We start from the raw sequence: 16207 nt of genomic DNA on the forward strand, positions 1-16207 counted from the left end.
TCCCTCATGATAAAAGCATGCTGTTATTAGGGAAGATGGTGAAAAATGCTGTCACAGGCATCCTGCAGGATGCTACTTTCGGACGGGCGACCATGATTCTGGCACTCTGCGAGTGCCGACCGGCGCGACACTGTGAGGGAGGCAGAGGCAGATTTGGGAGATTTTTAAGGGGGCGAAAAAAATATAAATCCAAAAAAGCCACCCAGCCGAGGCGAGGGGAGGAGCCGGGGCAGGGGTTTGGCTCTTGCCTGTGCCGAGCCTGGCAGCGCTTTGCCAAGTGGCCGCCGGCTCCGGCGAGCGCTCGGCTTTGAGGCCAGCGCGGCTGCGGGCCCCCTCGCCCCCCGCCGCCGGGGCCGGGGGCAGCGCTCGGGGCGGGTCGAGTGGGGTCGGATCGGGGCAGCCCAGCCCGTTCCGTCCCGGCCCGTCCCGTCCCGCCGCCGGGGCAGCGGGGGGTGTGCGGCGGGGCCGTGCCGGAGGGCGGCGGGAGCGGCGGCTCCGTCCAGGCGCTTCCGGGCGCGGCGGGGGAAGGAGGAGGAGGAGGAGGAGGACTAGGAGGAGGAGGAGAAGGAGGAGGAAGGGTGGGGTGGGTGGAGGGGAGGGAGGGAGGGAGGCCGGCTTTTTTAGGAGGGAGACCCTCCTTCGCGGCCGCCCGCTCGCAGCCATGGCTTTGAAGGAGGCGGGCGGCAGCATCCTGCCCATCAGCGATATGGTGTCGGGGCCGTCGGGCTCGCCGTTCCCCGAAGTGGTGGAGCTGAACGTGGGGGGCCAGGTGTACGTGACGAGGCACTCCACCCTGCTCAGCGTCCCGGACAGCACGCTGGCCACCATGTTCTCCCCATGCCGGGGTGGCCCGGCGGCGACCCGCCAGCTGCCCAGGGACAGCCGGGCGCGCTTCTTCATCGACCGCGACGGCTTCCTCTTCAGGTACGTGCTGGATTACCTGCGGGACAAGCAGCTGGCGCTGCCCGAGCACTTCCCCGAGAAGGAGCGGCTCCTGCGGGAGGCCGAGTACTTCCAGCTGGGCGACCTGGTGAAGCTGCTGTCGCCCAAGGTCACCAAGCAGAGCTCGCTCAACGACGAGGGCTGCCAGAGCGACCTGGAGGACAGCAACTCGCAGGGCAGCAGCGACCGGCTGCAGCGGGCGGCGCTGGACAAGCGCTCGGGCTTCCTCACCGTGGGCTACCGCGGCTCCTACACCACGGTGCGGGACAACCAGGCGGACGCCAAGTTCCGCCGCGTCGCCCGCATCATGGTGTGCGGCAGGATCGCCCTGGCCAAGGAGGTCTTCGGGGAGACGCTCAACGAGAGCCGCGACCCCGACCGCCCCCCCGAGAAGTACACCTCCCGCTTCTACCTCAAGTTCACCTACCTGGAGCAAGCCTTCGACCGGCTCTCCGAGGCGGGCTTCCACATGGTGGCTTGCAACTCCACCGGCACCGCCGCCTTCATCAACCAGTACAGGGACGACAAGATCTGGAGCAGCTACACCGAGTACATCTTCTTCAGTAAGTGCTGCCACCCTCCTCCGCCCGCGTCCCCATCCCCGGGGGGGTGCATGGCGGTGTGCAGTCAAAAGTACATCTGCACCCCCCTGCACTTCCACCCTCGCTGTCCCAAAGCAACACGTAGCTGGAGAGAAATTGGGGGCTGCCCCCTTTACCCCCTCCTTCGGGGCTGTCACCGCCACAGTTCAGATTATATTTGGGAGGGGGGGGAGTGTGGGGAGACACACGATAGGGCTGCCGAATGCCCCGTCCGGAGCGGCTCCCCCGCTCCTTGCGGCAATCGGGGGCTGCCCCCCACCTCTTGGTGCCGAGTGTGTTTGGGGGGAGAACCAGCCTCCCCCACCTCTTGGTGCCGAGTGTGTTTGGGGGGAGAACCAGCCTCGCCCACCTTTTGGTGCCGAGTGTTTGGGGGGAAAACCAGCTGCCCCCCCCCCCCCGTCCCCGCACCGCCTGCCCCGCGTCGCGGTCTCCCGCGGGGACCGGGGCGCTGCGGTGGCGGAGGTGGGGGGGGCGGTCTCCGCCGCGGAGGGTTGCGGAGCCGCGGTGCGGGGCTGGGAACGGCGGAGCCCCGAGCAAAGCAGATATTTAATATTTTATGGCCGCGTTTCCTTGCCAAGTGAGCGCACTGCGCCTGGGCACCGTCCCCGGGAGGGAAAGGGGCGGCGGGGGCACAGCCAACTTCCCGAGGAGCCAGAAAGAGTCTGGCTCCGAGGTGGGAAAAGAAAAAAAAAAAAATGGGGGAAAAAAAAAAGAAAATTAACCGTTCCGTAGCTCCTAAGCAACTTCGCTAGTTGGCTGTGGGTAGCCTTAACTGTTTCAGGTCACTCGCAAATAGGGAAATCGAGCGATGACGAATGAGTTTCAATCTGGCCAAGTATGTAGTGCTATGTAGGGCACTGGCTGGGCAGCGGTGTCGGGTAATGAAACCGCAGCTGGATGGAGAACACCAGCCCCTGGCGGAGATTTGCCTTTGAAAGGCAGAGGCAGCCTTAACCATTACAGATGTGTTGGGGAGTCGAGTAAGCCTGTGGGAGAGAGAGGTGTTCTCCGTTCACTTCTCCTGCCTGGTCTGAGGCTTCCTGAAGGCAGGAGAATGCTTTGGTAGAGCATCTGCCTCTGGGGTGAGGTGGGAGATGCAGCTTCTAACTAACTTCACCAGTTGGGCAGCTAAACAGAAGCAACCTGTCTCGCGTGCGAAAGTGGACCTAGGCACGGTTTTTAATAGAGGAGGGAAATGTGAATGGTCTTCTACTCGGAGGAGAAATTCATTAAATAGTTTACATTGCTGTATATTATATAGGTGGTGAGCACCCTTTGCTGAGCAGGCTTAAGTACTTCAAATCAATCTTCAGAACTATATTAGAGCAGTTTTTGAAGATTCATTGCATGACCTATCGCTGGTCATACTTCATTAGGAAATGTAAAACCTCAGCTGTAGAGGAGCTTTACATTCTTCTGGGTGGACTTTTATCGAGTATTTTACATGATTATTAAATCTCCTTTCTGAGAAAAATGGACGTGCTGATTTTCTAATGAGTAGAAATTCCTAATTGTTATTATCAAGACTATGAAATAGTCTATTCTGTTTGCTTAGAAGTAGATTTGTAGGTGCATAACTAGCTGTGTGCATTTGTGATGCTCGTAATGTTTTGTGTTATTTTTTTACGTGTGTGTTATGATAAAGTTGCTGTATAGAACAGTGCTGTAATTCAGATCAGTGTTCCAAATTAATCCCTGGTGTAATACCACTGATTTACGTGGAATAATGCCAGGGATGAAGTGGATGTTGTACATCATGATTTTTGTTTTGATCTTTAGTCTTCCAGCTTATGATGTTGTGAAAAGTAAAACAGTTAATTACTTAAATTGATACACTTAACTGAAAATGTATGTTGTTGCCTAATGTTTTTGGGCGTGTTTGAGTTCTTTTTTTTACTTGTGAGTGAAAAAAATGGCTGAGATAAAAGTAGGCTGAAAAGATGAGGAGCATATTTGAATTTTGGTTGCTTGTTATGCATTTAGCAAGCTTTTTGTTTAACAATTTTATAAATTTCTGTAGGATTAGTTAGGTAGATTTTTCTGAAATATAGCAACACGGAGACAGAATTTTAAAAATCACTAAAATGGGAAGAGAAACAAGCATAACACAATGCTTTAGGTTTTTTTGGTGGTTTTTTTTGTTTGTTTTGTTTTTTCAAACTGACTAAATGTCCAGTTGGAGGAGGCCATTGATGAAACAGTCCTTTATTGTTATTATTAAATGCCCTGGATGGATTGGGTGCTTGATGTTGCTTTGCTTGACTGCCGCACAAGAATCCATCGAAGGGAGAGGAAACCTTGGGAGCCTTAGTGCCCTGCACCAGGGGTGGGAAGAGTGGTCAGGGTTACTGGCTGTAGGTTCTCCAACAGCTTTAGCCAGGACCATATTCCTTCCTCACTCACAAACAGAGCTTAATACACAAAGAGAAAGAGCACTCACTTTTCAATTTATTCTTTGCCACGCGTCCCCATGAACCCCAGAAAGGAGGCTGTTTTGGTTAGGAGGTTGCTGATTTCAAGAGCTCTCATGGAGAATGTTCAACCCTGGACCGTGCCTTCCTTACAGGCAAAAATATCAAGACAAAAAACTTTGGGGAGCCTATTCCGGTTTTGGCCAGCACCTGAGACTTAATTTGGTGCTAGCGGAGAAGAAACCTTAGTTTTATGTTCCACTGGAAAAAGCCCTAGCTGCATTTGCATTTGTTATTTGCGGCATGAGCATCTGCAACCAGCCCCTGTATTAGTTGCTGGTCTGTAATTCTGTAGCAGCCACACAAACTTCTCTTTCACCGTTCCTCCTGAGGACTTGTGGACAAATCTGTTTTCTATTAACAGTAGATAGCAATGTGATTGGAAAAAACATGTGAGGATATACACATTCCGTTCATCATTTCCTTAGGTCAGGAGCAGTTGCATGAGTTTCTCATTGAGACCTACTAAGGAATGTTTGAAGGCCAAAGGTTTAATCTATGGTTTGTGGAACAGATTTCAGGTCTGTTTCTAGTATGCCTCAAACTTCAGTAGGTATTTTGAGGTGAAATGACCATCTGTCACTTTTTAAAAAAAAAAAATAGAAATGAGTTCATACTCTTAAAGGTTCCAGCAGATGAAATTCACCTTGGATACTACATATATACTTAATTAACTTATGAATTGCTTAATATCTAGGGGTGGATTAGTTGTTGCAGACTAACTCTGATTGAAGAACCAGAGGTTGTTTGAAACTGCTTACTGGGAAATAATGCTTCACCCTTTGGCAACGTGTCCTGACAAGTACAGAGACAGACTTTCCTCCTTAGTATGCATAATTCCTATAAAAAACATGAGGTTCTGTGCCCCCAGTGGTGTGCAAGCTATCATGTATGCAATGACAGCTTCATTTTGCTACACAATTACTACACGGCCAGAATTTAACTTTCACCTTGCATTGGTGGCTTAGTTCTGAAAAGTGCTCACAGATCTCTTCCATGTGTCCATTACAAATCCCATTTCTTAATGGTCAGTGAAAGGAGTAAATTTTTGTGTGGTAGTGAAAAGGCTCTATCAGAGTGTACCATGGACTTCTCCTTTTTATTCCCCCACCACCACCACCCTGATAACTTGGCCCCATGCTATTGAAGCTCTCACCTTAGCACACGTGAGGATGACTTGTGTCAGCTAACGTGATGTAAAATTCGTATGTAGTTTGGGAAAGAGGCTCAGACTCTTTTCCTGCTTAGTTTCAAGCTGCCGTAGAGGACCCCTGATTAATTACCTGCTGGTGTGTGACAGGTGATGGCCTTCACCGAAGTTGCTTCTAGCTGGAGAGAGGAGCCCAGAAGCCAGGAGACCTTGCTTCACGTGGCTGCAGGCAGTGTAACATACCTCCTGTTAGCCGGTCTCTTTGTGAGGAAAGGCTGCGATTTACATTTTTAAGCTTCTGTTGTTTTTTTTTTTGTGGTTCACTGTATCTCTCAGTACTGTTGTGTAATGCAGGATTGCCTGTGTGTGCAGGATTGCCTGTGTGTGTTATTCCTTTTTTTTTTTTTTCTTCTGTAGAATCTAATTGGTCTTAATGGATTTTACATTTAACATCTGCTACGCAATCTGATTTGTGGATGTTGAGAGCATCGTGCTCAGCTGGAAGCTTTCTGTGCTGAACTGATGTGTTTATTGTAAGAAGAATGCAGTAAGATTTAAAGAAAAAACTTTGACATGTATTCTGTTTTGACACCAGTGTTTCACATGTGACAGTTTCTGTTTCTTTGTATCTTGCCTCTGTTTGTAGCAGGTGACATTTGCATGAATTTATGGTGCTTATTTTCCACTTGAAGTCACAGCACTCTGAGATTATATTGGTTGCTGTGGAAATTGTCATAAACAAGTGATAATAATTTTGTAATCAGCGTGGAATAAGCAGTCGGAAGCAATGAACTTTTAGGAACCAAGATGGTATTTTGAAAAAAACCCTCAAACCCCTCAAAACTCAAACAAAACAAAACTCAAACAAAAACACCAAACCCCGCCAAAACCCCACCCACAACGACAAAACCCAACAAACGTTGTCTCTGTCTTTGTAATGAAAAGGAGAAGAAAACAGAAGGTGACACTTGATACATGGGGAACAAATGTGTGTAAAATACTTTGAGGTGTTAGTTGCCTTGTGAATGCCACATCCAGTTCAACATCCCACTGGGAGAGCGAGGGGACAGTGGGTTGGCAGATAACCCTAAGCTGCTCTTCTGAGGGCAGAGTGGTACGAGAGCCATCCTGCAGGTGGTTTCTGTGACCACGCCAAGCTGCTCTCCATCCACCACTCCGTATTTCGTGGAGTTTTTGCTACGTGGAGTGTGTCTGTGCTATTTTATATGGCACAAACATATCTGAAATGTGCTAGGCTGAGGAGACCAAGACAAAAGTAAACCAAGGGTATTGCCTCTCTGTGGGATGTTAAGGTGAAGTTGGGCAACTTACTTTGAGCCTGAACCAGAGCCTCAAAGATTAGAGTACACATTTTTGGTGGTACAGGCAGACGTGAAGGATTAAATTGGTATCCCAAGCACGATGCAGAAAAGCTGCGGGTTTCTGACGGTATCAGGATCTAGGAACGTTGTTTCTGGTAGGACGACTGAGCAAAGAAAGCCCTTTAAGGAGAGATTCTGTAGGCAGTCCTGTGACTTTGGAAAACTGATGTAAAACTTCAGGATATTCTGCTTTATGATTCCAGCTCAACTCTAATACAGTTTAAAAATAAATAAATAATAGACTACTCTTTATCTTGTCATTCTTCCAAAATACATGTCCCTGAATGTAAAGGGATGAATCAAAGTGTACTGTCATAAATTACTAATATGAGAATATCTTTCTTATGCCACCACTTGACGTAAGGTGTGATAATCTAGACTGCTGAAACTGGTACTCTGATTTTAGTCATCATTTCAACCAGGAGACTCTACTTAAGAATGATCTTAAAATGTGAGATTAAAAAGAAGTTTGAACAAATTTGGCTTTTTAATAAATAAATAATGAAAACAAGCTGCGTTCCTCTACAGCTGGTGTGAAGACACTGCTGCAGTGCAAAACTGTGCCAGGAACCTCTTCATTTTTTCTTGCGCTTCAATAGAAATAAATACACAAAAGTCGATACAATGATTTGTGATCAGATTTTAATCATTTTATCCAGTTCCTGCTCTTATTACAATGAAATTATATTTTTAAGTACTGTAGAGCCATTTTAATATCTGGAGCTGAGGATTGTAACTGTTGTGCAGTATTTTAAAAGTAAAATTATAGATTAACTGAGAAAATCAACTACCCTGGATATTATATACCAGGATCAATACTAGATAAGCAATATGCAGCTGTTATTTCTGATGTCGTGAAATGGAAACACACCAGTGCTGACAATATCCCAGACTTGTACTTCTTATGGATTAACTTGGGAACAAAGTGACAGCACTGGAGAAGCTGACTTGGCTGGATCTGTAATATTTTGCAGGAAAACTGCTTCTTGGTGTCAGATCACTTCATACATTTTCAAGGATTTATGACGGTAGTTGCAGGGAAATGTTTACTTTTCTACAGTAGGATGAGCAAATCATATTTTATTTTTTTTTATTGTCAACATGAACTTCTAGTTATCTGCTGTTCAAGTGCAGAATTTATGTGTACAAAAGTTTTCCTTATACTATTGTTCCAGGCACATGATTTAAAATTAAAACATTACTGCTGATAAAATACATTTTGCAGTATATTCGCTGTCTCAGTGCGATATGGCTGGTATTTCACTGCTGGTTTTCTCCTTTGCAGGAAATACCAAATTTGCTGTAATGTGATGAGGATTTGTGTGGTCAACAAAAATTCACTTAACATTGCACCAAGAGGAAGTCCATTGATTCTCACATTACCGTCTTTCTGCCACAGTTCCACATTTAAACATAGGTCCCCAGAAAAGAAAAACTGCCCAGGCAGCTCTCACAGATGTCAAAAGTAAAATGCTACAGACATGAGGAGACAAGTGGCAGAAAGACAGCGCCGCCTTCTTGGTCCAGCTGAACATCGGTGTGGCCTGAACAAAGTGACCAGCAGTAATCGGTCATGTTTGGGTGTGTTATCTGTTTAAGGGTGAGATCTTTGAGTACTGTGTCCAGTTTTGGGCCCCTCACCACAAGAAAGACATTGAGGTGCTGGAGCGGGTCCAGAGAAGGGCAACGAAGCTGGTGAGGGATCTGGAGCATAAGTCTTATGAGGAGCGGCTGAGGGAGCTGGGGGTGTTCAGCCTGGAGAAAAGGAGGCTGAGGGGAGACCTTATCGCTCTCTACAGCTCCCTGAAAGGGGGGTGTAGCCAGGTGGGGCTCGGTCTCTTTTCCTTAGTAACAAGTGATAGAACAAGAGGAAACGGCCTGGAGTTGCACCAGGGGAGGTTTAGATTGGATATTAGGAAAAATTTTTACACTGAAAGGGTTATTAAGCATTGGAACAGGCTGCCCAGGGAAGTGGCTGAGTCACCGTCCCTGGAGGTATTTAAAAGATGGGTAGCCATGGTGCTTAGTGATATGGTTTAGTGATGGTTTTGTCAGTGTTAGGTTGATGGTTGGACTAGATGATCTGAAAAGTCCTTTCCAACCTAGACAGTTCTGTGATTCTATGATCTTTGGTGAGCCAGATACCTAGAGGAGCAAAGAAGGAAACCCTGTAAGGTGGTGTGCGCCCATCTCACGCCTCTGGGGTCCTGGACTTCTCGAGAACGGTGTGGTGCCCGGTGTAGCCCACAGACGGTTTAGCATTGCCCTACATTGTCTCAGCAGCTTGGCAGATCCTGGGTGTTGCCGCAGGAGAAGTGAATAGCATGGCCATGGTCTGAATTTTCTGTCTCCAGTTTTGGATTCCTTTACTGCCAGAGTCACATAAGAAGTCTGTTACAGAGTTAAGTTGACCAGGTCGTGTCTGCAGGGCTTTTCCACACCATGGACTGATTATTTGGTTGCTGATTATTTGACTTGGTATAATTGTTGAAAAAAGCTGGAGTCACTAGACCAGCGATCATCCTAACCTGGTGAGCAGATGTTATTTTTATATCCAAGGATGATTTTATTTCATTTCTGCTCACGAGATCTTTATTTCTTAAAGCAGGCACTCTCAAATCATGGCTCTTTTATAAACTGAGCCACTGAAAGTCCGCTGGAAAACCATTAAAAAAATTACCAGGCAAATTTCATTTTGCTTTAGCAAATCAAATGCTTCATGATGGATTTCCTGGGGAGGTTGTTCACTCCAGCTTGATAAAACTGCATGTTCTTTTTGAGAAGAGGTAATTTATACTCTACTTAAAACTTATATATTGACTAAATGTTAGGAGAAAAAAGTGCTATGTCTAAAATGAAATTATCATTATCAGTAGAGTTTAAGTACTTTTCTTTAAATGTTTTGTATGATTTTTATTTTTAAACCAGTAACGGCCATTGCACATTTAGCTTTTGCCTCATGTAAATTCAGGATTATTCAGTGAATTTATTATTTTTCTTTTTTTCTTTGACATAAATGGGATTAATCGTATAAATAGGGACTAACAATGTGTGAAACTCACACTCAAGTCCCATTCACAGCCGCAAGGCAAACCTTCACTGGGACTGAAGCAGCAAGTATTCTTGGGCTAGTCTTTCACATAGAAGTGAAATTTAAACTACAGGAGTGGTTATTTGGTGTCATGACTGTTTCTAGTACACATAATCCTGACAGGAGGTAAGCAGTGATGTTTTGTAATTTTCATGGCACTTGTAGAAACTAATGGCATCCAATTTCAGTTGCATTTTATCAGATTGTGGTAACAAAACTTGTCATGTTTGTTACATTTTGACAGAAGACATATTTAAATTAAAGAGCGCACCTTGCTGCAAGGTGTGGCTCCATTTATATCATCACATCTCTAAATAATTTCAGGACTTTACCACACATATGTAAATATCACAGTGATGTTAATGAGAGTTTCATGGTTTTAGCAACAAGATGAATAGAATGCTTTAAAAAAGTTTATGCAAATATTATTTCTTCTTTATGGAATGACTTCTATCTTGATACTGGCTTTCCCAAAGTTGCTCAAAACAGGATTCAAAGATAGGGAGCAGCGTGTTTACCCATTCTTTGCCCCAGGGGGCCTGCCTGGCCATAACTTGCATCAGGACTGCTCTCAGTTACAGCTGGTGCAACGATTCCTTCATCAACATTTTGCAGCTGAGAGTAGCTGGGTCAAAATTCAGTTGTTCCCTTCTCGTTCTCCCCTGAAGGCTAGGGCGGGCTCTGAGCAAAGGAATTGCAGGGACAGGGGCCGCTGCCCCCGGGGAACTGCCACTGCCTCCGGGTGGCCGCCACTGCCTCTGGGCTGTCAGGTTTGCTTTCTGCTGCTCGAGTCATGTGTGCCTGACCTGTTTTCTGTTCCAACGACATGCGCTTGGTGAATAAAGAAAACTAGAATGGATTATAGAATAAAAAACAATGGTGCTCCCTTTTGAAGGGAATACTGCAACGCCTTTTACAAAAAATATTTTTGAATAACTCAATCCATAGACAACAGCTCAATCGCAAGTGCAAGTACATCCAGCAACAATAACTAATGCGTTGAAGTAGATGTGCTGCACATCCCCTCTGGGGGACAAGGAGTGGGTTGAGAAACTGGAGAGAGAAATCAACACCATCAGTGATTTTTATTAATCAAATAAAATATTGCAGGACTTCACTTAGCATATGCTCAGTCATATTATACATAATACATACAGAAACATTCTCTTTGCATTAGCACAAAGATACGATTCAGAAATGAAATAAGTCAGTGTATTTTATTTTTTATATAAGCAAACAACAATAGCCTTCAGATGCATTTTTATTGTCTTATCTTCCATCCTTACCGGGTTTTACCCTTTAGTAGTATTAACAAATACTCCCAAAGAGAGATGAGTTGGTGCTCAGGGACTCTTGTCACATTTTGTTGTAAACAGTCTCCTGCAACTTAATAGTGACATTGTTTTATGTTTTGTTGAACATAGATATTTTTAGGCTTTTGTAAGGATTGCAACTATGTTAGTGTATTCAATGGAAGTTATTAAAAGTATGCTATCATTCCAAAGGCTTTTTATCAGTGAATATTTCCTATATGTGTCAGGTATCTGTGAAGTTCTTTATATTTGTTAAATAATAGGAGGAAAAAAGGCCCTGAATTGCATACACATAGGATTATATAAGTAAATTGTGTCCAAAACAGGTACTTTCATAACCTCTTACAAACAGTTTAGTTAAACCAGACTTTTTTTCCTGTCTGTTACTCAAATACCCATTAAAACCACCATACCTGCCAGTCACTTCTCACTATTGTTCTCTTCAGCTGTTACTATTTCTGTTGTTAATGCCTACTCTGGCTTTTGAGCTGATCTGAAACAAAGTGGACGCATGGCTACTCTTGCCTTTCCACCTATTTTTGTCTCTTTCCAGTGTTTGGGAATATAAATATCACTCATGCTGTCCTTCTAAAAATACCAAAATACACCCTTATGAAAGTGTGATCGATATTGCTAAAGCTACATTGACTTTAGGGAAAAAAAAAAAGAACAAAGTAATTCAGCTATTTATGACGCAAGATAAAATGGCACTGTTGTTCAAGTAAGGTTGTGTTGGTCCTCTCCTACTTCCAAAATTTTGGCATCAAATCCCACACCTGCCTTTCCAAGTGATTTACCCATTCGAAGTACTGCTGCTTCAGAGCAGGAACTGTCAGCATCTGTACGGGTAGATAAGCCTTATCATTTTAAAAAGAGTAAACCAAAATTACGTAAGGAATATAACTAAGACCAGCGTAATTCTCAGTCCTGCTTCGAATTTTTACTTTCCTAGTACTTGTAAACTTTCATTTTCTCTGTTGGCAATCCCTCAGAAAGCTGTGCATATTTACATGTTTTAGTGTTGTCACAGCTTGCAAACATCTATGTCCGATCATTTTCTATTTCCTATGGAATTTCTTCATACTGTGGGTTTGTCTTTGCGGATGTAATAAATGAATATAAAATTTATAAATATTATAGACAGAGATAGACAAAGTCTATGTGGTTTTGCTACCAGCCCCCAAAAAACGTTTGGAGTAACAGATAGCGATATCCTTTGGCTTCAAAATAATCCTGTAATCTTTTAGGATAGAAGGGACGAACTTTTCAGAAATGTTTCAGCTATTCAGTATGTGATATTTTGAGGACTATTGAAATTTTTGAAGTTTTACCTCGTAAGCTGCTAGGTTTATATCTTCCTGTGACTTTTACCTGCCCAGTAGTCCAGCCTCCAGTCATAACAATGCTCGCATTTTTATTCCTGCCCTTTCAATATTTACCTTTTCCACCTGCAGCTGAAGTAGTTTGGTGTCTAAATTGGTGGAATTATGCCCCTAAATAATTGCATCTGTGATCACATTTAATTACAGGAAGAAGAATGCGCTCGCGGTAGAGGAGATTAGGTTAAATGCTGCCTGTCTAATCAGATCCCTGGTGACTGACTTCTGGCAGTGCTTTCTTCCTAAATCCCGTTGCTGTGGATGCAATGAATAAAAGCTGCGTCGCCTGTGCGATTTCCACATCTTCAGCAGACAGTTTGTGCTTTTCTGATTTGAGGGGTACAACGGGGACTTAGGAGCGAGCCCAAACATCCTTCCTCCCCTGCCAAAAACAGGCGCGGGCCTCATGGTGCCTTTGGCCGGGCCTGGCATGGCGGGGCCCATGGCTGGGCAGGGCTGTGGGGAGATGGAGACAGGCCCTGCTGAGGCCTTGGGGACTGCTGATGGTGAAATGGCGGCCTGGGCAGGGTGTGGGGACCCCCGGGGGGTCTGTCAGGGACAGTACAGCCTGGAGGTGCCCCCTCTGGGCCTGGTGCCGCAGTGGCCATGTTCGCCAAGGACCCCTGGGCAGGCGCCATAATGACAGGTCAGTGTCAGGGCCTCAAAATGCCAGGGCAGTGCCTGGGGGTGCAGTCGTTTTCCACAATTTCATGAAATTTTGTGACATAAAATACATGAGAAATAACGCCTTGAGTTATATTTATACAGGGAAAGAAAGGGGCTCTTGGTCAAAGACAGGAGTAAGGCAAGAGTAGCACCTAATATTTATTCAGTGGCATCTAACTAATATTTATTCAGTGGCATGGCACGCTATTTGTGTTTCTGCACTGTGCTGCTGAAGTGGTATATATTTAATAGTAATCTTCAATTTAATACAGTTAAGCTAAATATTCTTTACATTTGGCAGCAAAATATGGAGGGGGAAAAAGCACCTGTTATAAGCAGTTGGTAAATTGGAAGAAAACACATTGGAAAAAATTTATTTGCTTTTTGGACAACGTAAAAATGTTGAGTTTTTAATTAATATTTATGGTGCGAGTATATGCAGGCCTTTCTATATTGTCACACTTAAGATGCATAAAAGGTACAAAGGAGCTTGGAGGGTTGCTTAGCAGCACTTTCTGAAAACAGTAATAATATTCTGAAGTTTCAGAGGACGCACTGTTTGTTTTTTTAAATATCTTCATACATGTTTTTGGAATCGGGCTTATCCTCAATCGTCAATAGTGAGGCTGCTAGCAAAAATAGTTATCCTTTTTAATGAACCATATAACGAATCACATTTGAGAATAATATGAGTCCAAAACAGACCTCCAAATCAATGCTTGCGATCTTGAATGTCTTTTTAGAAAACCTGGCCAAGTTCAGTGAGGATTTCTATCTGTACTTTGAGTACTGGGCAAGCACCAGGGGTAGACAAATTTAAGTTTAAGCTGCTGGTTTGGAAAATTTAGTTCTTCTTATCATCTCTGTGACTGGCAGTAAACTGCACTTGTTTTGCTTCTTCCTTATCCTGTGGTTATATTAGAGGTTTAGGAATACAGAAATTGACATTTTACCCAAATTCACCTTGATTTCTAGCAGTGGTTAGCAGCTCTCAGTCATTAATTTGCTCAACTAAATCAGTTTACAACAGTGAAAGCAACAGTGGTAAAAGCTATTTACTGTGTTGTCAAGCAGTCATATAGCAAGAGTATTGCAAGTTACTGGATAATTACTGCTGGTTCAGAGTGGGTTGCCACAATTTCTATTCAAGAAGGTATGTGGTGTTGGACTGTGGATCAGTAAATTAAGACTATTAAATGTTACATGTGGTGGCTATATAACACAGTCAGCTTTCAAGCTTCTTAATAGATTTACGAGTTCCTTGATAAAAGGAAAAACATTTCCCCCATTAAGGTAGTCAGGTGTTGGAACAGGCTGTGCAGTGATGCTGTGCGCGTTGTGCATCCTTGGAGATTTTTAAGACTCGTCTGGATCAAGCCCAGGTAACCTGGTCTGACCTGACAGCTGACCATGCTTTTGAACAGGGGGTTGGACTAGAAACCTTCTAAATTATCCTGTGCTTCTCTTCTCCGATGTGATTTAACTTGGCATTAGCTATTTGAAATCACTTCTCAGGAACGGAAGAGTAAACTGCTGCAGGTAAGGGAAGTAGATGCTAGAGAGCTGTAAATTCTGATTATTCTGAAAACCACAAGCTTCAAAGCCTTAACTTTATGTTATCTTTTTACTTACTTTTGTATGTGTCCTACTTGTGGTAAGAATTCAAACAAATGCTTTAGGAGGAAGTTTCTTACAGGACTTTCTGGCCCAAATTCAAAACTGCAGAATGTTAAATAGGCCCCAGATAAGAAAATATCTGAAAAAATGTTCAGAATTAATTTTGGATACCACTGTGGTTGTTGATCACATATTGCCTGAAGAAAGAAATATCAAAAATTTAGCAAATCACTATTATTTGAACCTCTTACCATTTTTATAGTCATTCTTTAGGTAGATTCTATCTAAAGGATAGTTTTAAATAGATTCTATTCTGACACAAAGGTGTCAGACCGCCTTGGATTTCTTTGGGTTTTTCCCCATTTTGATACTTTTCATCAGCGTTGAGTTTCCTTAATGTGACATATTTTTTTGCTGGAGCTTTTCAGGCTCTGTATTTTACCCCCCAGCATAGCTTGAAACACTTTACGTAACAACTGCAAAAATGCTGAACAGAATTTTTTTGTTAGCCTGGAAAACTTAAAAAAAAAACAACCCATAAAGTAAACATGAACAAAGCTGAATTACTTTTTAGTAATTCATTGCTGAATGAATGCATAACATAATAGCAAGATAGTTAATTATTAGGATATTTAAACAATTTGGGTTTTTTTCTTCTTGAAATTTTATTGTAAGAATGGAACATAAGGTTCCTAGTAACTAGGATTATAGAAAAAATGTTGAGTGTTCCTCTTGCTTTTCCCACATCACTGGAAAGATTGCTGAAGTGGTGTGTCTGGAGACTCTTTTTACTGTTAAAAATTCTCTTATGACAACAAACTAAAACAGAAGTATTGAATTGACACCTAATAGATAAATATACATATATAGTCGTAGAGAAGCAGTGTAATAAAAAGATCTTGAGACAGGTCTTATGTCAGTTGTAGATTGTCAAAACACTTTTGTTGTCAATGAAATTATGTCAGTTATGGCTGGTAATAAGTTTTCTTCTATAAAGTCATTCTCCTGGGCAGGGCATGTGTTGTTAAGGTACAGTATATTTCCATCAGCATTCATGGTGATGGGTGGATCAGGCAGATTGGTACTGATGTCCTTGTTATGAGCTCAGCTACGTACACTTGGAGAAGATTTGGATGTCTTGGTTGTGTTAACTTGTCTGTCCCTTTATGTCCACATTAAATACGATACAGAACTTATGTGACAGTGTATTCAAAACCATGTGGCTTGGCTGTATTTTGCTTCTAGGATAGTGGTTGAGATGGGTTCCCTAGAGAGGGGAGGAAGGGATTCTGAGGAACAGCAGCCACAGAGTTTCAGCACATCTCTTCTCCTCCTCCTAAGCTGGTGTGGTGACCTAGAAGCAGTGGATCATGGAGCTTAGCTCCTCGGTGATTTGCGTGGGTGTGCTCATCATTTCAGGACTTCTTTCAGGCTCTTCTCCAGACATTAATTGGCCTCGTAACTCTGCTTATGTCTATGTCATGAGCTACAAGCTTTTCTTCACAACCATGAGGGCCAGATGATTGCTTTATATTTTTAAAGTTGAAACCTGAAATACACATATGATCACGTGAATCAGGAGCCTAGTATCTTC

General features: G+C 43.7%; 1 protein-coding gene across 1 annotated transcript in view; it reads left to right on the top strand.

Moving 5' to 3' along the window:
- Positions 1-661: 661 nt before the first annotated feature.
- Positions 662-16207, top strand: part of KCTD8 (potassium channel tetramerization domain containing 8) — a 98057-nt gene continuing 82511 nt past the window's right edge. The window contains exon 1 of the mRNA XM_054203174.1: positions 662-1505. Within this exon, the coding sequence (XP_054059149.1) occupies positions 662-1505 (844 nt within the window). The remainder of the gene's footprint in view (positions 1506-16207) is intronic.

The sequence above is a fragment of the Rissa tridactyla genome, chromosome 5 (genome assembly GCF_028500815.1).
Source record: "Rissa tridactyla isolate bRisTri1 chromosome 5, bRisTri1.patW.cur.20221130, whole genome shotgun sequence".
NCBI classification, from domain to species: domain Eukaryota; kingdom Metazoa; phylum Chordata; class Aves; order Charadriiformes; family Laridae; genus Rissa; species Rissa tridactyla.